This window comes from Strigops habroptila, chromosome 3 (assembly GCF_004027225.2).
Source record: "Strigops habroptila isolate Jane chromosome 3, bStrHab1.2.pri, whole genome shotgun sequence".
Classification (NCBI taxonomy): domain Eukaryota; kingdom Metazoa; phylum Chordata; class Aves; order Psittaciformes; family Psittacidae; genus Strigops; species Strigops habroptila.
The window spans coordinates 51,494,797-51,516,928 of record NC_044279.2 but is presented as its reverse complement, the minus strand read 5'-3'; the positions used below and the strand labels follow the sequence as shown (position 1 = coordinate 51,516,928).

The 22,132-nt window shown below is 37.4% G+C and overlaps 1 protein-coding gene across 4 annotated transcripts; it reads right to left on the bottom strand.

The window, feature by feature from the left end:
* Positions 1–946: 946 nt before the first annotated feature.
* C3H12orf4 (chromosome 3 C12orf4 homolog) lies at positions 947–22,129 on the bottom strand. Of its 4 annotated transcripts, none has more exons than XM_030478941.1 (15): positions 22,012–22,129; positions 21,226–21,280; positions 20,205–20,399; positions 19,787–19,932; positions 18,234–18,415; positions 16,480–16,579; positions 16,261–16,382; positions 15,447–15,553; positions 14,511–14,708; positions 11,270–11,398; positions 10,109–10,177; positions 8,420–8,622; positions 3,442–3,499; positions 2,187–2,254; positions 947–1,197 (listed from the first exon to the last, which is right to left on the bottom strand). In XM_030478941.1, the coding sequence occupies exons 3-15, from the start codon at positions 20,380–20,382 to the stop codon at positions 1,105–1,107; spliced, it is 1,653 nt and encodes a 550-aa protein (XP_030334801.1). In that variant the 5' UTR covers positions 20,383–20,399; positions 21,226–21,280; positions 22,012–22,129; the 3' UTR covers positions 947–1,104. The 4 variants fall into 4 exon arrangements, with proteins under 4 accessions (XP_030334801.1, XP_030334803.1, XP_030334802.1 ...); XM_030478943.1 differs by having other exon boundaries at positions 11,291–11,398; positions 22,012–22,125; XM_030478942.1 differs by lacking the exon at positions 21,226–21,280 and having other exon boundaries at positions 22,012–22,114.
* Positions 22,130–22,132: the final 3 nt, after the last annotated feature.

Below are 22,132 nucleotides of genomic sequence, written 5' to 3'. Positions count from 1 at the left end.
GCTGATACAGGCCAGGCTGCCATTGGCCTTCTTGGCTGCCTGGGCACAAGCTGGCTCGTGTTCAGCCTGAAGCATTGCATGTGATTGTCGTGGCCCAAGAAAATAATTAGCTTTTTAGTTGGCTTCCAGGATCTCCAGTTTTCAAGTGCTGAATTTCAGCAATACATGGAAAGAGATTCCAGATTCAAAGGCAGCTCTGCCAGGGTCCCCGTGCTTCCTACATAACAGAACTGTGGACTTCAGAAAGCTACCTGGGACCTTCACACCACAGTTGCTTCACTGTGAGCCTGACTCAGTTTCAGACAGGACTTTCTGGGTGGCCAGCCTCTGCACTGAAGGATTGCTTACAGCCTCCCAGCTCCAGAGTCCAGAACACAATAGTGTTCTTATTAATCTGTTCATGAGACAGATTTGTCAATGTGAAATCTTGAAATGAAGCAAAAAGTTAACATACTAAGAAAAGTAAATAATTTAAAAATCTAATTATTGTCACAGGTGTATTATTTTGAATTTTTTTTTTTTTAAACACTTCTGTGGTTTACAAAACACAGGTTAAATGCTCGTTTCATGTCTTTCATTTTGTAACAGTAAAATGAGGCTGTAATAGATTTTATTTTGTGGTCACTGTGATGCTGGAAAGACAACGGTGACAAATTATGTCAAAGTTATCCTAAGGAGACACCTGACATCATTCCTATTTTCTTAAATGTCACTGAGCAAATTCAGAAAATGTTTTTAAAATTCAACCACCTGAAGCCCATCCAAAAGATCCTGTTCCTACCATAAGCTCTTATTCCTACTACTTAAGTATGAGCATCATCTATGTATTTCTGTTGATTACATACAAGAAGTTACATTGAATGTCTTTCAGATAGAGGTGAGGAATTCAGCATTAACACTGTGCTGAAACAAAGCAAGAGGCGAAAATCAACTGATATCACCCAAGTACAGACAGTATTTATCTTTTATTACAACGTCATGATTTTTGACATTGCAACAAATACCACTTCAGGGTCATCATCCCTCAGAAGAGAGACATTCCAGTCCAGAATCTCTGCAATCTCATCCTTTGGCAACATGATACATCTTACTGCTGCACAACATTCAGTGCTTAGAGGTCAGAGTCAATGTAGAGGATACTCTGAAGATTTGTGGAAGCATATTACTCAGTTGGTAAAACATTTCCTCAGAAATTGTCTGGAAAATAATATTAAAAAAATACATCAGTAAGCTTTGGCATTTTTGCTGTAGTTTGGAAGACTTAAGTCTCTCTCATCTTTGTTTTTTGACACTTAAGAGAATTGCTGTTTTTCAGAAGACTATGAAGATCATTTTGAAGCTATGTGTTGCAATTCCATTTAATTCAATCAAAAGGAAAACACTGACCTACAAATACTGTTCAAGTATTTCTGGGACATACCTGTTTCCAGTAGATTTCTTGTTCCAGTAATTGATTATTTCTGCCCAGCATAAGCAGGACAGTGCTGTTTATTATCTACAGGACTCCTGCTCTCTGAATTCCAGGATTAGATTCAACTTCAATACTTAAGTTTATTCTTGGCTTCCTCGTTGCTCAGCAGTTTACTGCTTCATCAAGAAATACATGTTATGTCTTTCCTAATATAACTGATTTTTATATTCCAGTACCACCTTTTAGAACAAATACAACTTGGTGCTGGGCACCTTTGGAAAACTTCTTGTTTCTAAAGATCAGCCAGCACACCAAATTAAATAATTTCAGAATCTTAATTTCAATTACCTTCAAAAACCTGGAGTCATTAGTGACTCTGGGGAAGCCTGACTGAACTCAGTGCATTGCAGCTTTCCAAGTTGCTAGGCAATAGGATGAAAAAACACCTAAACCTACCTAATGCAAGGTTAGCCCATCTCTTCAGAGTAAATAATAGCAAAAAAGGTATCTCTTTCAAAGGTGATATATTCGCTATTTGTAAAGGTGAACTTCCCACTTTGAAAACTTAGCATCCTCAGAAGATACTACAGGATATCCAAAAATATAAATCCCTCTTATTCCTGTTTTATAGGCTAGGAACCAAACCCATAGTGGTTAATTTTAAACTCACACAAAAAGAGCAGGGGATAACAAAGAAATCAAAACTAGATCTCCTGAAACTTAACAACTTCTGCCAACAATCTCCGAGGTTGGATATGAACTTGGTTTAACCTACCTGTGGTACCAAGAACTGTACAGTCCGAGAAATTCCTCCATCCCATGAGGCCATTTCCATCATGAAACCTATAAAACAGCATTCATATTATGTGCAATCTTCCCCATCAATTACACCATTATCAAGCCATGAGGGATTTTTCACATATAATTAGGATTTTAACTGCCTTAACTGAGGATGTCGTTATCGCATTTAAATCAGACTTGGCCAATCTCCTGACTGAAATCTGTTTTAACTGGAAAATCTAATGAGGAGTTATGGAGAAAATCAATATACCCTTGAAGACCAGAATAACCAGTCCTACTGTATAGCACAGTACTAGCCAGAAGAAGTGAGAGGTTTCTCCAAATACATGTGTTATGAGTTCTTTCAATGACTTGCTGTCATTGAGAAATAGCACTTTCCTTTAGCTCTGATGTGACCATAGCCACATTAATAAATACAAGCCTGTTGCCAAAAGTACACTGGCAATCTGGCAGCAACAGAAACTACCTGGACCTACTTATATGGAAAAAGCTCAGCACTCACTTATTGCTCAAGTTACAATACGGCATTTTTGCGCTAGCATTTTCTTACAAATGAATTACAAAGTCCACAGGCACACACTTGTGGCAAATAAATATACTCAGAAAAATACTTGTTTAATGAAAACGGTTACATGGATGATATTCCATTGTGAATTACTATAGGTCACAATAGGAAGAGGTTCCTCAAGTAGGAACATTAACACTATTAACACTATTAACATACTCTAAATGACTCAAGTATTTAAGTGCAGCACACAGAATGCAGCAAGTAGTAAGACCACTTGTAAAGACAAAAAACCAAGTTAAGTCATGAGGACTTTGCGGCACTGAGATGAATTAGTGTATAAACTAGTCTTGGAAAAATGCACGGAGTCCTCATTGTTTTGAGGCAATCAAAACACAAAAGACACTGGAAATTATATTGCAGAGAATCACCAGCTTTTACCCTCCTTCAGAGATTGCTCAAAGCAGCAGTAAGGGCTTTTTCTTGTACTGTCTATGTTTAAATTGTAAAGATATTGCCAAAATATTTTTAGTCTCTAAGTGTCTGAGACTATTTCCTCATATGACAGTCAATAATTTTAAGAAAAAAATATAAGTGTATGTTTTAATAATCAATCAATTATTGAAAATCACTTTTCTATGAAAATACACAGCCTCAGCTAAGGCTGGATGTCACCAAATGCAACACAGACAAAAAAACCAGCTTGAAGCATTCACTAACATACCTTTTACACACTTGAACACAAGCTCTGCCCTCTTCAAGCACCATGGAATAGTCATTTCCTAAAAATTAATAAATGAAAAGCCTCAATGCTCAATGGATCTAACCAACAAGAGTAGCAGGGAACATGATAACAAAATAATACATTTTTGCCATAGAACTCTGTTTTCCCAGCAGGTATTCAAGCACCATCACAAGCCATGAAGAGGCCTATATACCTTATAGGTGACCGTAAAAGCACTGCTGCTGCCTACTGGTAGGAGAACCCAGTGTCAGAACAATCTATATGTTTTTTAAGCTGAGATGTTGAAGAAAAATACTGTTGATAATCCTATTGATGTAATTGGAAATACAGCTATTTAATTCCCCTATGGAGCTTCAGAAAACCGTGTAACATCCAATGGATAGCTGTCAGATTTATGCTTCAGCTAGCCAAAGACAGACCCCTGACCACATCTTAACAGCAGTAACTGATAATTCCTAGCTCCTCTTGATGATTCTGTTTAAGGTTTACTTGGCATATCTGCCACCTTCAGCAAAAACCTCCTAATAGTGGAACTGGAAGAAGCCCCTCTCCCCTATAGAAACATTTATGTGAAGACTTAAACCAAACAGAATTCATCTTCATCTCACGGTGGAGTTTCAAATATAAACAGACAGCAAATCCTTACCTAAAGTTAAATACCAAGATGAGATATGAAAACCACAGTGAGATATGAAAACCACAGTTTAAGACACCTTAAGATACGGCTACAAGCACTGGTCTAAATAATTTAAATAATAATTTAATGCTTTAGTATATTAAAACATTCTTTGGCTGAACATTACAAAGGGAATTACATTAAGATGACTATTCCTAACCAGAGACAGAATGACTGTCAGAGTAAATGCTTCTCAAAGAAAGGATGCTTCTGTTTGTTCTGATGTACTCTCCAACATGAAAAGGAGCACTTGCTACTCTGAATACAGGCATATAGATGTGGAAACAAAAGTATCATTCTATGCACATTTTCAAATTTAAGCTTTACATAATTTTCTATTCAGTAGAGCCAGCCTTTATTTTGCAATGCCAAATACTGTGCAATCTGTCATTATCAAAGAGGTTAATTTCAGATTAAAAAAAGTTATTCGAGAAGCAAGGTTATCCAAGAATGCCAACTGATAACACCAAAACAGTACACTGAACATGGCTGTACTAAACAACTCTGAAAGACAAAGTTCCTACTTAGATGGGAGTACCTCCTGTCATCCTCAAACTACATAATATGTTAAAACTAGTATAAGCTAGAAATATCTTTCCAGAAATCTTGCTTTCATTATGTAAATCACTGCATCAATAGATGCTGCTTTTAGGGTATACAATATAGTAATCATACAAATGTTGTTGGACAACATTTTTTTTCCCCGTCATTCCTAAGCTTTCTGAAGAAATACTTGGTCCTTGTCTTTGCTATAACTTATGTGCCTATGTGTCACAAGTAACATAGGCATTCATTGTTAGTTTTGATCACTGTTTTGGCTTAGGTAAAAACCCAGTGTCTAAAAAGAAAGGTCCTGTTGCTCTGAAGGCAACTCAGAAGTACCTTGCATAATCAATAAAGGGAATTAAGCCTTTAAAGGACTGATTCAAACAGCAGGATATGACATTATCCCTTGGACTATTTCAGAGGAACATAAGTCTTGTGGGCACTCACGGAAATAACAGGTTGAATCCAGAATGCCACTCCATGCAAGCCACAAGAACTGAAAATGACGCAGTAGTGATTCAATTCTAATCCATCTTTAAAAACATAAGTTCTCAGGGTTTTGCCATGCTGTCAGGATTTTTTCCCAGATGCAAACTAAGTAACAGTTGTGGAAACGATAAAGAGTTGATTAAGTACCAATTCAAAATACAGTGCAGAAGATGAGATAAGGGGAAAAAAAAAAGTGAACACCCCATCTCCTACAGTGAGTTTTAGTTAATAACATTCAAGTGAGTAAAAAAAGCACCTGGGACTTTTGGGTTTGTTCACTAGCAGAAACCACATCACTCCTTAGCATGCAATGATCTGCTGTCAGATTTCTTTTACTTACTAAAAAAAAAAAAGGAGGGGGGAAGGGGGAAGAGGGAAAGCTTCACCAAGTAGAAAGATATGCTGCAAACCTTTTTATTCAAACAAATTGACAGACTCGCTACATGGGGCTGCCACTTTTATGAAGCTAAGGGCTTCACGCCTTTGCAGAATCACATCATAACCAGGTAATGAAAATGCTGAAGTTCATAAATGCCTTGTGGGATGAAGATTTCAAACCAAATTTCAATGGTTAATTTTAGTAAGTTAAGAATTAGCAAGATGTTTATTCAAAGTACATCCATGCAAATCCTATATGAGCAGCTATACATTTAAAGGCAGGAAACTCAGACAAGAAATATCTGGGGTTAATACACCCATCAATAATCTCTTTATATACATAAACCATGTTCATAAATACTGAACAGTTATACTTCTTTAATTTCTACTTTTTTTCCCCCAAACATTTTTGTCTTAACTTATGGTAATAGAGACACGTTTCCCACAGTGTTGCTGTGAGGACAGCAGCAACAGCTCGCATGTTGAAACTACCAAAGCAGCACAGCAGCTCCAGCACGGCACTGCTAAAAATGTTATTAGAGCCATTTCATTTCCAGTTTATGTATCAGTTTATATCAGGTTCAGAACAGTGATCAGACAGTAACATCTCATTTTCCTGAATTTGAACTTGTCTGCTTTTGCCTTTGTCAAGTATCAAACCCAGTTTCTTTCCTTCATCTAACTTAATGATCAGAATAGATGAATTTGGTTTTGTTATCATAAGAAAAACTAAAGAAAGCAGAATTCCTTTTTCTTTCTTCATAGAAATTATAATGAAATGTAATGACTTCATTACTTCTGTGAGGTTATAAACACCGCGGTTCCATCCATAAAAGAAGAAAACCTCTGGGAAAAGCACAAAGAAAAATCATGATGAATGCCTGTCACAGTGAAGCATGCAAACATCTCTGCAGCTGTGCTCCTGGTTAACCACTTTATAAAAATGTTTTTATGTAGGTGGTAAACACAGATTCAAAACCGGGGCTGCTGAAGGCATCAAGTTCAGGTTAACTTTCAGAAATCTGTTATTATTCACTTTTCCCTCAACAACAAGTTACATATGTGTGTGTTTCAAATTAGGTCAGCCAGCTGCAAAGCACTGTAATAAGCAGTGCTGCTAATACAATTCACACAGTGCAGTTTTGGCTAAACATACACTTATCATACAGGTCACTTTCTGCTTACTCTGCAAAGACTTAATATGAAAGGTAAATTGTTTTACCAGGACCCTTTAAGAATCCAGCGCTAGTCAAGAAGATAATTCCTCAGTTTCACACATCCAAGTAACAAAACACTCTCAAAGCACATTGAACATGGTCTGGTGCTTTATTTGTATTTTAAAATAATGCTATGCAAATGAAAGCTAAAACTAACAAGGTTTAAAGAAAAAGAGAAAAAGAATTTAGCCAGATGGCAACTTGATTAAGCAAAAAGGTGAATATATTTATGAAACACAGTAACTGAGTCCCATGAGTAACCAAGGCTGCTGTCCTGAAAGTTGATTATTTGCATTTGTGGCGCCCCAAAAAGTCTTTATACTAGAGATGAAAAATTTCAGAAATAATATCATCAGTTTCTGAAAGTCTACTTTAATATATGGAAGCATATCCTTCAGAAGCTGCATTATTGGACATTTTTAACTTTTGCACTGCTTGCACTGTCACAATAATAGATCCTGATCTTGAAAAAGGGGGCCGCTTGTACACTGTGCTCCAATCAAATTCCCCTGTAAATAAAGTCACTGTTGAGCATAATCCTCTGGTGATCCTTTATTCTTGCTGTGAGCCAGGCACTTTCAAAGAAGGCAAGGCAGTATTGAAATTTACAAGTGAAAAATCAAAGGGTTACTAAAAAAAGCCCCACAACAGACTATAATTACCCATGCAAGGTTATCAGTAATGGCAGCATTATCTTATTTTTCTCATTTTTTAAGTTTATAGACTTTCCATCTCCTAAGGAGGTGAGGCATATGGCTGTAGTCCCTGTCTACTGCTTCTTGTCCTGCCTCTCCACCTCCTTTTCGTCTCTGCTAGCATCTTGTCAGCCACAAGTGGCAGAGGAGGGACTATCAATGGTATTAAATTAATATGCACTGTGCAAAGTTACAGCTGAGTAAGAGACAAGCTATACATTAGTGTCCACAGAAGAAGAGAATACAAAAGCTCAGCACAATAAGGAAGCACGCTTGTATCTACAAAGAGCCTCAGCAATATGCTGCTTCTTGCCCAGCTGATATTTTGGGGGACCTAAAGAGAAAACAGGGCCAGAAATTAAGGATGCAAGTGGTTAGGCAGTGAAGACAACAGTTCAGAGCAAAGGTGAAATTTGACTGCTGCTGCGTAAGGCTGAAATGGTAAAGAGTGCTGTTTAGGGATACAGAACTTAAGCCCAGCTTTGCTAGTTCTGCTGCTCATAAAACTTAGTTTTAAGGGTTTCTAGCTAGCAACAATTAAAACTGGGGACCTGGTATCACTACTGCATCAGTGACTCTGGAGGTACAGTTTCTAAGCAAGAGATGTTGCCAGAAGACTTCCAGTAGTCCCATCCTTCAATAGTACTAGTACAACCGTGCAATGAGCTGAATCAAGAAAGCAAAGTGTCCAAAATGAGGGGTGGGAATAAAAACCCAAAGTCATTCAGCTGGCTGAAATGCTTTTAACTGCTTCAGTTCCTTAATTTGGGTCACCGTATAGATACGAGTGTCAGCACAATGATGCGGCAGAAGCCAGTGCAATGATGTGGCAAGAGCACGTGACTGGCATAAACTCTCCCACTTGGCTTAAACCAGCATGAAACATACCCTTTTCAAAAATTACTTTTCTTGCATCCTACAAGATAAAACCAAGTTAAATCTTTATAGTTACTTACTTCTGACATATCATGCACCAATAGGAGAGGAATACTAATGGTAGTAATGTCGTGCGTGCAGCAGACTTTGAGAATGTTTCTGAGTCCCATGATTGCAGGATCCCGAGCAGTTACATTACCGGATCTTACATTATCATCCACACAGAGGTGAAAAGCAACATGAATTTCAGAAAGGTTTGAATGGCGTGTGATGTAGAATTCTCCTGCAGAATAATATAAACCAAGAACGCAAGATGTTATGGTAGTGATCTATACTGAAATACAATTGTTAGACAATGTAACGATAGGGTCAGTTAGGACAAAAGGCAAATATAAATATGCAACAGAGATCAGAACACACAAGTAAGGAGATTAAAAAAAGTTAGAAACCAACTGATCTAAAAATCTCTTGGAATATCATTGTTCTACAAATATCCTACACTCACTTCCCTGCTTTGATGGGTTTCACTGGCATCATGGACACCTGGTGTAATAAGACGTAACAGTGCCAGTACAGGCGGATATGATCTATATATAGCATGAAACAGAAAAACAAACACAGAGGAGGTGTAATACTCAAAATACATAATGTAAGTACTGAATTGCAGACAGATGTGGGAGGCGGAAACACCAAAAAAGGATGGGTTAAAATAAAGGATGCAAAAAGTCTGTGGAAAAAGATAGCAGGTTACGTAACATCTGAGATATGTCCTGGAAGGCAAAGGGATCACTGACCATTAGAATTTTAAATAATTCATAGGAATGGGAAGATTAGTTATGGAGTTGTTATTTGGAAAAGGTTACCAAGACATCTCACTGGGGTATTTTTACACTTGGTATTCATTTACCACAAGTAGAGAAAGAGTAAGGGGCAGTGAAATGCAGGTGTCCATCTTACCTTTCTGCTACAGATCAAAAAAGCAGGTATACGATACCCCTACTGTTTCAGTCAAAATACAAACGTCTTTCTTCAAACCTATTCTCACTGGTCATTTAAATTAAGATACTACCTTTGTACTGGGACAGCTGAAGAATGGGTATGTACTCCTTTCTGACAACAGCTAAGGAGGTAGTAATCCCCAGCAATGACCCACCTAAAAGTAGCAATACACAAGCCACTGCAGCAGTATTTGCCCTAGTTTATCTGTTAAGGACCCAAGTTGATTTATAATCCACTTATACAAGGAAGATCCAAAACAATCATGAAAGCAATTTGAAGCCCTCTTACTCAACCATGACTTGTATGGATTTAATTCCTCCCCCCCTCCCAACTGTGTATTCATCTTCAAATGCCACAGAAACTTTCCTTAATAAAAATCACAGTATATACAGAAGACACTTTGTCTGAGAGGAATGGATTCGTACTTCTCCAGGTTCAAAAAATACATTCTAAAATGTTTTGCTCTATCACAACAGTGACATATATATAATTATTTAAAAAAAAAAAATTAGCTGCAAGTATTTAAGTTTTACCTTTTCCCATACAGAAGTGATTTGCCCCAAGTCACATGATGCAGTGGCAAAGCTGGGAATAGAAACCAGATGTCCTGACACCCAGTTCTCTTCCTTAGCCACAAGAACATCCTTCTCCTCTAATTGAGATCAACTTGGGTTTAGTTTATAATTTATGTTCTGACTTTAGAGCTAAAAATGTGCATCTGTAAAACACAATTTGCTTTACGAAGAGGGAGGAAATGCAACAGAACTCACCTGGCAAAATGTTTGACTGGTTCCGTTCTATGTTCTTTAATTTATCTTCACTTCCACTACTTTTGTTTTCTGTATATAAATACATAGCACAAATATTAAACATATCATCTATTAATTACACTTTGCCATGAAAGTTTGATGTACTAAGATGATATCTGGCTTGAATTTTTGCTATAAAGTTACCATAAAGTCCCTCAAAAGAACGAAGAAGGACAGGAAGTGTTTTTGCTGTCTTCAGTAGGCACTGCATTGAATCTTATCTCAAATCATTAGCTTTCTTAATAATCCTACAATACCTCTTCATTTGGACAAAAGAAAACACAGTATTCTCAGACATAATACAAAACTTTCCAAATTGTCCCCACAAGTGCATAGTACCTTACTATTGCTTTTTAAATAATATAACTATTTAAAGTAAGCTTGTTCCTAGTATTACCAGAAATACCTTTAAAGATATTTACATAAATTCGCAATATAAAACCAGCTTCCAGTATTTTCCTCAAGACTACAGCAATATGCAGATTCCAAAGAAAACTTGCTTTTCTCTATGTACTCTTACAAATCTATTCATATAACTGATGTATTTAAATCACAAAAGCAGTTCTCTGCAAGAAAAAACAAAGTTTTATGATGTACAAGTACCGTGGTCAGAAAATTTCACCGACATTTTTAAATGTAACTGCAAAGTAACCTGTTCACAAGGATTTGGTCAGCACTAAAAAATTATACACATTTAGTCAAATTATTATTCAGTTTTTAGCATTCACTTTTAAGGAATGGAAGAAGTCATAAATCTCTTCTGCAATTTTATTTCCATTTAAATGTAAAGTCAGATAAAGCAGCTGTTGCTGCAGGCAGTTTAAACTGCAGATGAAAGCACAATGGCCCTATCACTTCCCATGCTGTTAGAGTATGACCAGAACCCAAGGACTTACACTTGTTTTTTTGGTAGGGTATTTGTTATGGCAGCAAAAGACACCAAGTGAACATGGTGTCTGTGAAGACAATTTCATGCAGACTTCTCAGAGTTTATCAATAAACTTGAACATTCCATTTTACAGATAAGGTAACTGAAAAGGAGGGAAATCAGCTCGCCCAGAACATAAACATTCAGCTAACCACTAGTCTATTTCAAGGAAAGTAATTTTGGTTGTTACTAACCATGATGTCTTTTTGACTTACTGCTACGCTGTGCTCTTGCTTTAAGTACAACCTTCTGGACAATTTCAAGCTGTTCTTGAATTCCAGGAAAATGGAAATCCGTGCATTCTTGGCAAACAGTTGCAAAATCTAGGAAAAAAATAAGATTAAAATCCACGTCATAAGGCTGTGCTTAGTAACATTACATAACTTTGTCCTCCTGCTCAAGCAGAGACAGTTAAAGACAACCCCCCCAAAACTAGACAAAGCCCTGCTACACTCCTCTTTAAATTCTAAAAAGTTTATGGCAGAGACAAAACACTTTTGGAAGGAAACTAATTGCTTTGGGAAGCAAACAAACAAAACCAACCAAGCAAAACAACTCCACACCAAACACACACACAACAAAAACCCAAGAACAGCTGCATGAGTGTTTTATTGCTATTGAAACAAAACCACCCAGACCAAAAAAACCCAACCCCAAAAAACCAGCAATAATACATACTTATTATGTGCATTAAATGTAACTGTGCTTTAAAAATGATGCCTTATTACTAGCAGTCCTTCAATCTGTGGTAGTTTATTAAAAGATACATAATAGATACTTCCAACAGCAACAGCAGCATTCCAGGTGTTTTGAAAAGTGAGAGCTACTAATGAAGTTCATGAACAGTGTATCTGGAAAGCTGAAATTACAGTTCTTTCATTTTAGTTCTCAAAATGCTGATCTGAAAGCTGAAGAAAAGCATTGTCAGCCAAAAAGAGCTGCAAGTTCCTTTTCCTTATAAGTATTATGTCAGACTTGAAAATATTATACTGATAACTAGGATCATAACATACTGCCTCTGTAACTAGTATTCTAAGCTCCTTACCCTAATGTCCAGCTGTCTCTCCAACCAAGTCAATGGAGCTAAAACAAGCTATTAGCAAGGAGCTAGACGGCACTAAGCAATTGGTACTTCACATTTTGAGATACCTGTTCTAATCCTCCTTGAAGTTCCTAATGTATTTTATCTTTTTACATGAAATCTCCACCACAAAATCTATTTACAAAATAGATTTATTAAATTCTGGTGTCCAAAACGAAGGGAGAAAGAAGCTCATATTCCAAAAGATTGTGTTTTCTGTGTGTATCGAGATAAAACAAGGTCACGAGACATTTTATTTTAAACAAAGAAATCTCTCTTGTATTTAAATTAACTTTCATTTTAGTTTATGGTTTGTCTGCGTGCGCTACACCTACTCAAAACCCAAGTGACAGTAGCCCTACAAAGACCTAATATAAGAACTTGAGTGAGGTAATGCATGAAGTCTATGAAGAAACTATTCATCTAGCTTAGAAAAAATAGTCTGAATGAAATCAGCATGTTGAAAGTTCACACCTAAGTTCAAGTTTCTGTTCAAGGCTGTCTTCTAGAGATGTGTACAAATCCGGTTTCAAAGGTGTATTTTGCTAGTTGCCATTTACACATTGTAAGAAAAACGGAAAACATTGCAGTCATGGTTTTCAGTCTTGCCTCACATGGTATACAAATGGAACCATTTTTGATAACAGATTTACCTAAGATGCAGCATCAAAAATGTTTGCCAGACCTTTGAAAATCTCATAGAGATTTGAGGGAGCTTGTAGCCCACCACAAAATAAAGGCTACTAGGTTTGTATTTTTCCCCAGCTTTAAAACAGAAACAAGAAATTGTTTCTACACTTTTGCAACTCAGAAATTTAGACTGCACAAGCCATGGCCTCTCTATTTAAACAATAGCATTAATGTATCATTTAAAGGTCTTCTATATAGCAATTTTATGAACCTCTGAACCCCCTAATGTATTTATTTCTTAAAGAGTCTTTTAGGAAGGGGAATTGTTTGTGGCTAGTGCTCTTGCAACAAACAGCTTTAACAGTTTAAGAGCAAAGTCTCCTCTCAAAGGTAAGTCTATTACTGTTGTCCTGCCAGAAGCTACCACTATCACCACAGAGTGGGTTTAAAGACACATGCCCAAACCTCAGTTGCCACCAATAGTGGTTTGGGGTCTCAGTACAACCCCATGTTCACTGGTGGTTTAAAGTAATATATGCAGCTAGGTCAGAGGAGCTGAGGCATGAGACGCAACATTTTAAGAAGAATGGTGGTGCACACAGCTGTGGAATGTGCCTACAGTTAAGTCTGCCAAAGTGCCTTCAGAACTCAAGGAAATAAAAATGTATTGAGGATTATATTTCACATATTCTGATACAGTCCTTATTTCCCCCCCCGCTGTGGCTGCAAGATCTAACTGGTGGCTAGAAGATGCAATTTCATGTTTAATGGTATTATTTAGATGTCCATCTTCTCTTAGCACCTAAGATTTATCATAAACCCAAATCTTCTCTATTTGTTTCTAATTTAAATATTTAAGCAGTAAAAAAAAAAAGGAAACTGAAAATGAGTACAAGTATGGAATAATACTGTCAGAATTAAGCAACTTGGAATCCATAAACAGCAAAAACACAACTGCAACTTTTACTGGTATGCTTCCGTTTCTTTCTTGCTACAACTTATGCCACACTGTTTTCAGAGAATACCAACCACCAAAGTCTGGAGTTTTTTATGGCACACTAAAATAATGACAAGTAATAGTGGCTCCAGCCAAAATGTAAGTATTTTGGTATTCAAGAAGAAGGTGGGTAACTCAATAATGTGGTTCAGAGAAAGCCTCAGTGACCAAAATTAGAACAGGAGTGAACATAATGTCCAGTTACTCAAAAGACACACATACACTTAAAATGGCTTCTAATAAAGCTTTCCAGGAGTAGGCAAGTAATATTCTTATTGTTCATTTTTAATGGAATTCACAGTGCTGCAGATATCTAAAGCACATGGTATTTTTATACATTTAATTATCAATTTAAAATCTTAGCATATTTCAGTTTCATCTTTGCAAATGGGTTTCAGCATGCTAATCTGACATTAGAGCGTTAGAAGCCCCTACAATAAGTCAGTCTAAGGCAGGGAAATCAACCCTGAAGTATTCATTCTAACATGTTCCTTACTCAAACACAAACCCTGGAAAAGAGGTGAGAGAGATAACAACATATAAAAGCACAACTCTGTCCCCCATCATTACCCATATCTCTTTTTGCATTTGTCACCCTTTTGCAATACCGTGTCCAAAACATATAGGTCTCCATTAAACTTTAATTTTACAGGAAATATTTTTTGTGACAGCAAGTTTGAGAGACATTTGTTTTCACTGACATGATATACCCCATTAGAAGACTCACCTCTTTTGATGCCGCTGTATGAACTTATACGGTTATCTACCAGTAAAACCAGGCCACAGAGAGAAGTTGAATAGAGAGACATTGCAGTTTGAAGTCTGTGAAGTTTTACTCCACTTCGATGATTGCGCTTATGTTTACAAAAATCTAGCATATCGGCTCTCAGTAATCTTAAGTTATGCATGGTCTTCAACTGGGCTCCTGTAGGGAATATCAATGATTTGAATACATACAGTGAAAGAGGAAACTTGGGATTGTTATTAAAATGCAAGGGATAAAAGTGCTTCTCTAAGTTTTCCTGAAAAAGATCTATAGGGAAATATAATCAGCAATACTCAAAGAAAGCTTTCAACCATATATTCAGTTTTGCATGCATACCAGCAACTTACAAAGTAGGAGTAAAAATGCAGTATTTTCACATGCTGTCACAGAGCAAGACCTTGTTCCCTATTATAAGGCTATGGATAAAATATTAATGGAGTCAAAACAGACAGAATAAGAAGTCTCTATGCATAAACAAAAAGTAAAAACTTTATCTATTTTTCTGTTAATTGATCGTGGGAATTGAACCTAATACCAACATTTTCTTACCAAACATAAGAACAGTTAAAATACAATTTTTTGATTATAAGAACAACATAAGGACAATAAAATACAACTACTATATGTTTTGATGTTAGTGTACTTTGCTATGGTGGATAAAAACTTGTTTCTAGAAAGTTTGCCATTAAGTATGTTTTAGGTAGCTAGACACTGTTTGATACAGTTTACACTACACTGTACTTCTCTTACTTATGTAAAGAACAAATACAAACCAAACTGTATATATTATACATATTGACAGTTAATAATACATGTAATACTGTAAATAATCATGCTTTAGATACATTATTTATTAACATCTGTTATGATGTTTCATTTTGGTGTCAGTTTACTTACCCAAGTGAATAGTAAAACTTTCTTCTAACAGCCTTTGTTCTTCATAAATTCTTCCATTTCCTTCTACAGATTCTCTTAGTTGGCTGGGCTGAATCTTAATTTCATCACTAAAATAATGAAAAATGCACTGAAAAGTTTACTGTAATTTTCGTTCAACCCAACAATATCTTGTGAAAGCTATCCAAAGTTTTCTTGGCTAGTTTGTGGAAGCCAAGAGGCTAACCTACCTGCATGAACTCCACTAATCTGAGCTTTTGCCTTTCTGGCACACAATATTCTAGGTGCATACTAGCAGAAAGAGCTGACTCCACTGTTAGATCTACAATTATAAAGCATTCTGAGACCGAGAAATAAAAATAAATCACAATACCTAGTTATAAGATAACAAGAACACAGGAAGGAAAAAAAAAACCCCAAAACATTCTTCTCAGCTTATTTATCATAGCTGAAACCTTATTCATGAAGTTGCAAGACAAAACATTTCTTTTTTCCTAACACACAAAATAGAATGCAAAAAAAAAAAAAAAAAAGGGAAAGAGAGAGAGAAAGCCAAATTAAACACTCCATTGTGTTCAAACTAGCTGGAAATAGACACCAGGTACAATGATTAAAACACTATCACTTCACATCTATTATAAGCATCCAAGATTATGACACCAAAACATCCTCACTCTCTCTTAGAGGTCCTGGACCTTTAGCAGTCCTTTTGCTTCAACTGTCCTATTTAAATGGCTAACCTGAAATAAAGATTATATAAAAACAAGTCCTTTGAGCTATTACAGATGGAAGTAAGCATCACAGAGAAGTTAAATACCTGACTGAGCTGTTGTTGGGATTCTTTAGGTCCTGATGAAGCTTTATGACCCATTCCTGATATTCCTGCTTCTGGATGGCAGTAGACTGTTTTAATTCATTGGTCCACTTGTTCTCCAAATCCTAACAAGACAACAGCGATAATTTGAGTGTTTTGTGTTTTCTTTTTAAACAAATATTTGCTTGACATGCATATTCTAGTTCACTGAACTTAGTTTACCTGCTGAGATTCAAAATGCTGAGCCGCTAATGAATTTACATCTTGGTCTGTTAGTGATTTCCCTAGCTCCTGCATCACTTTATCCATTTCAGCTCCTTGTCTGAAAGAGAGGCAAACATAGATTTGCAACTAAAAACAAAAAAATGGCAAAACAACACCTCTTGTAAAATCACTAATGCAATGATCAGTTGTATCAGTCAGCTGGTCAATGCTCATCACAAGCAGAGATACAACCAACTACACAGCTGAAAGCTATGTCATGCAGTACTTTGTCCATCTGCTCATTTTGGAATTCATATATTTAAAGTCTGCCCTCATAGATATTCTAAAGAGGGTATAACAGTATCTCCTGATACTCTAATACAGCATCTAATTCACCATCCTTATCATTAGAAGAGGTTTTGAAATGGACCTACTCAGTCCCTTGCTTTCCTCCTGCCCAACCACAGCACAGTTGATGCAGACAGGCAAACACCAGGAAGTAGGCTAAACATAACCATTTGTAATAGTCAGATGAGCTTCCAGCTCAAACTACATTCAACATGAGGATCTGGAGTTAAAGGGCTGCCCTGCTATCATCGATTCATCCAATACCTCATCCCTCCTTAGTCTTCTTAATCCCTGGCTTCACTTTGTCTTTCACATTCAGCTCTTTCTTCAGCAAGGAATTGAATTACGCTAGCACTAATTTAGTAATGAATAACCCCAAAATAAATTTGAGTTGAGGGTCAGGGATTCCAAGTCAGCTCCTGTGTCAACAACACACCCACGCTTATCTGGGGTAGTCTCAGCTGCCACCAACATATGAGTTCCTTCTTTATGACAAATAGATAGGACAAATTCCACCAGTCAATGCACAGCTATATCATGCCAGAGCTCTACAACATTACTGCTTTTAGGATTAAGTGCTCTTTCTTCTATATACTACTTGAGAAGAGTCAAAATAGTTTGCTAGCATGTTATTGGCAGCATTTATACCCAAATTAGAAATATGTACAATTCGGTCTATAAGAAATTATATAAACAGATATACATTGTATAATGTGAGCTTAAATACACACAATTTAAGAGGAATACTGCCACTTTGAATGCTAAGACAGACCTACTTAGAATACTCTGGCACTTCGCAAGCATCTACAGTATTTAGTATCTACAGTATTGTGCGTGTTCCCTCTTGTGGACAAAGCACCACCTGCAGCTTATGAAAGCTTATTTGGAAACATGGGATCCTACAGAGGACTTTCCTAAAATTCAAATTCAAAAGTTTCTGATTTAAAGTTGGTTCAAGTCTTTGCTCATCTTTTCATAGCCCTTATTTTCACAGAATCATAGAGTGGTTAAGGTTGGGAAGGACTCCAAGACCATCTAGTTCCAACACTCTGCCATGGGCCGCCTCACGCTAGACCATGTCCCCAAGGCTCGATCCACCCTGGGCTTGATTTTCTAGGTATCCTAAGCACTTCATGTTGCTATACCACTTAAAACATGGATAGAACAATGGACATCAAACTTTCTATTACTTTGATGGCCTTAACTTTTATTGTTTTCAGTGTCTGAGGAGAAAGTAATATAGTGGACCCTAACAATATAAGGCTAAGTATTATACGACTTTTAAGAGGGAAACCTAAAACTAAATAGGGCTTACACAGACAAACACAAGTTGACACGCATTGTCCCACAAGTTGTATACACCCAGTGGCATGCACCCCTATTTACTAAGGTAGGAGAAAAAAAAAAAAAAAAAGAAGGAATACCTTTCCCGAAGTTTTTTCAATTCCACATCTCTTTCACTTATTAATTCTGAGATGCTAACGAAATAATTGTGTTCCAGGTTTAACAGCATTTCAGAAGCTGGAGAATGTATCAGATCATGATAGACATCTGCAAAATCTTCATCCCAGCTGGTTTCTTCAGGTTTTGCATATTCTAGCGTTGTCTAAAAATGATAAAAGACATTTTAAAGCATATGGTACCTTTCAGGACATATAAGGAGCCCTCACAATGTCAGGGCAAAACCAACCGGGCATTCGCACTGTTGCTCAACCTTAAACATGCAAAAATTATCTTTCCTAATTTGAGCTTTCTATATTCTGCTTTCGCTCTAGTGCTTTTTCACTTCCTATAGTCTTTCTCTTTCAAAGCAACTAACAGCGGAAACATTAAGCTTTTGACTACAATAAGGAATTACCAATTTTCAGCCATCCCCAACTTAGAAAGAACAATATCTATAACAATATTTGCAGTTGATGAATTTTAGATAGGGTCCAAAATACCAGCTGTGCAAACAAAAATGTTTTGCTAGAAAGGCTGACTAACCTCTGATGCCACTAGAATTTGATTAGCAACACTGATTTACGAAAAGCTGGTTTTTATTGAACAAAGAATGGCCCAAAGATTCCATTTTTCAAGATCCTTTTTACTGAACACTCCTTACATTTGTAATCATTCCCACCAGTTCAGATGATGAATTGAGATTATATCATTGATGTGTAAATTAGAAATGTCAAGAAATGATCTAATCCTAACCCTTGCACTCAGGCCAACCTATTCATAGAGACCACTAGCACAGAAGACTGTAAACTCTTTCAATGTTTTATCACATTCCCATGCTCACCCAATACAAATTTTTGTTAAGCTAATTTACTTATATTGATGTCCTGTAAGGCAGATGATTTGCTTCCAAATATCTTTATAACATAAGAATGTTTTGGAATTTTTCACAACATTCTTCTACACTGCATAAGCAAATATAGTTCCCATAAACTTTTCCTAATGCCGCAGTTTGTCATTCTTTTGGGGTTTTTTCCTCTTTGCTAGAACTCCTCCAGTTCTTTTGTATTCTTCTGTTTTGAAGATCACATGCAAAAGTGGATGCATTACTCCAGCTAAAATGTAAAATAGTCACATGAACACAGACAATGAACTGAAGAGTCTCCCGCAAGTATATACTACCTCTTTGGAGACTTCATTGCTATTACTAAGATCTAGGATAGGAGTACTAATTTACTATCTCTTGCTTCGATTCTAATGCATTATAGCCATTATGTCTATTTTTGTTTTATTATCGCTAGCTATTTACCTCTCAATTTTTTGTCTTTTGACTACTAAATTCAAGAAAAAACTAATGGATGACTTACAGGATGAAGACCAAATGATCACTTTCAGATAAAAAAGAAAGTTGTGAGAATTGATCAGTAAAAGTGAATTTCAGTGTAACTTCGCATCTTCACAGATGTGATTGTCTGTACATACACACACAGTCTCACAAAGCAAGTTCTGTATATTAACTTTTCAGCCTTAATCTTACCTCTTTATAAGCTTTAGCCCAAGTATCTGCCAGCTGGTTTATGTCTACTTTTCCTGATTTCACTGCTTCCAGAGCCATTTCAGCTTCTCTATCATAATCTTTTATAGTTTCCTCTTCTACAAACTTATTAAGAGATTGCTTCAGGTCTATTATAACAAGAAAAGAATGCTCCATCAACAAAACATGTCAGCAGAAGTATCAGTAATTATCTGGGAAACATACAAATAAAGTTTTTCTGAAAACCTTTTACTTGGGCACCTTACTTGCTACTGCTGACGGTAGTTTAATGTTCTGTTGTTTTAAAAACAAATTTTTTAAGACTGTGCTAGCAAACACCCTTCTTTGGGTTTCTTAAAGCATGTTGTAAGACACTTGTGGACATGGACACATGACACTAATTTAAGAAATCAATTCTTACCGTCTTCTATAAAGCATGGCAGATTGTGCAGAAGCATTAGACGTCCATGCAAATGACTAATATTCTCTTGCACAGGGAATTTGAGAGGCACAGTAAGCACTAAATGTTGATTTCCAGCATTGAATTTGTACACATAGTCTCTCTCCCTAGTGCAGGTCTTTCCTTTATTAGGCTTCATCTTCTTAAGTTGATTTCCTGCATTAGAAACAAAAATAACATGAGCTAAATTCTTGTGAAAATGTAAGTAAAAAATGCTAACTAAAACCATGGCTTTGTTAATTATTAACAGCTTCTGGCAAGAAAACATAAACTCCCAAATTTTTCATTCTCGACTTCCAAATACATGGGTTGGAACTGTAACATAAATAGCAGTTTCCAAAACATTGAATGCTTCTAAACTGTAACTGAGTGTACCATTTTATGAATTACATATAAAGAAGATATAAGTTAGATACAAGGAAGAAGTTCTTCCCTGTGAGGGTGGTGAGGCACTGGAACAGGTTGCCCAAAGAACTGGTGAACACTACATCCCTGGCAGTGTTCAAGGCCAGGTTGGATGGAGTCTTGGGCAACATGGTCTAGCGTGCGGTGGCCCTGCACATGACAGAGGGGTTGGAACTAGATGATCTCAAGGTCCTTTCCAACCCAAACCATTCTATGTTCTATGATTCTATAATTTGGGTAATTATTCTTACAAATTACAGTATAAGCATCTGGACTTAAAGGCAGAACCAGGACAAAAGGAATAAATAGCAAACTTTAACCAAGACACTATAACTGCTGCCATGCACATCTCAAAATCTGAAATCCTTCACAGTACATTAGGATTTTATTTCCTCCTTTCTGCAGCTGGTAGACTTGAGTCGGCAGGGGAGAGGCTGTGGAAGTTTGCAATAGTTTTTAGAAAAAGCTTATTTCATAACCTACTTTACATTATTTCTAAATAATACCATCGAAAATAAGCAAGGAGAAAAGCAAGAGAACTGCCTATGGGATGAAAATACAGGATGGGATCACATACCTGTGTCACCAATTCTTCCCTCCACTCATTTACATTCCTCTTTCTTGAACATCATCTGCAAAACAGGACACATCACTCCAGCTGAAACCGCACGGTGCTAAAAACCATGCTCCAAACACAAAACAAAAGAAAGTCTATTTCCCACGACAAGATTAATAGGACCAGTTCACATTTTTTGTGTTTGGGTTTGTTGGGGTTTCTTGTTTGCTTGTTTGGGGTTTTTGTGTGTGTGTGTGTGTGTACGTGTGCGTGAACAAACCTACATAGTGGAAACGGGTTTAAACAAATGAGTTACAAATCGCTTCACTATATCACAAAAAATCTCTGAGCAACCCAAGGTAACCCAAGACTGTGTCCTGGCCCATCACTGAGAGGGATTTACACAGCATCGCTTAAAAATGCAAAACTGACGAACTTCTTTCTGCGACTCCCCGGCAAAACAAGGTTTAGTGGGGAGGAAAAGTGCAGCTGAGCAGCCGGTCTGCCCCAGCAGAGAGGCCCGAGCCCGGCGCTTGTTCCCTCACAGCCCCACCACAGGCTCTGAGGCGCCAGACCGGCGGCTCACGCCGAGGGAGGCGACATCAGCTTCCGTCACTGAAAAGCCACAACCAAAGCCGGCGGCGGGAGGAAAACACCTGGAGAACCCCATCCACCTTTACCCCGCCGGTAAAGCTCAACACCCCAGGGTAAACAGCCCCTCAACTCGGATGGGGCAGCGCCCGCGGGGACTGCAGCCGCTTCCCCACCGCCGAGGGCAGGACCGAGCCCTCCTCCCTGTGCGCTCACCTGGGTGCCGGGCGGGCAGGTGAGGCAGCGCGGCGCGCAGCGGCACCGGGGCGGCGGAGCGCAGCTAGGAGGTTGCGCCCCTACCGAAAGCGGTGACGGGCGGTTCCCGCCTCCCCATGGA

Bases quoted from the DNA above. Each gene is read 5' to 3' on its own strand.
- C3H12orf4 (XM_030478941.1), bottom strand. From the start codon at position 20,382: ATGAAGCCTAATAAAGGAAAGACCTGCACTAGGGAGAGAGACTATGTG. The intron at 15,554-16,260 runs GTATTTAACTTC...TCATTATTTTAG, and splicing joins CCCAACAACAGCTCAGTCAG to TGATGAAATTAAGATTCAGC. The intron at 1,198-2,186 runs GTAGGTTAAACC...ATTATTTTCCAG, and splicing joins TACAGTTCTTGGTACCACAG to ACAATTTCTGAGGAAATGTT.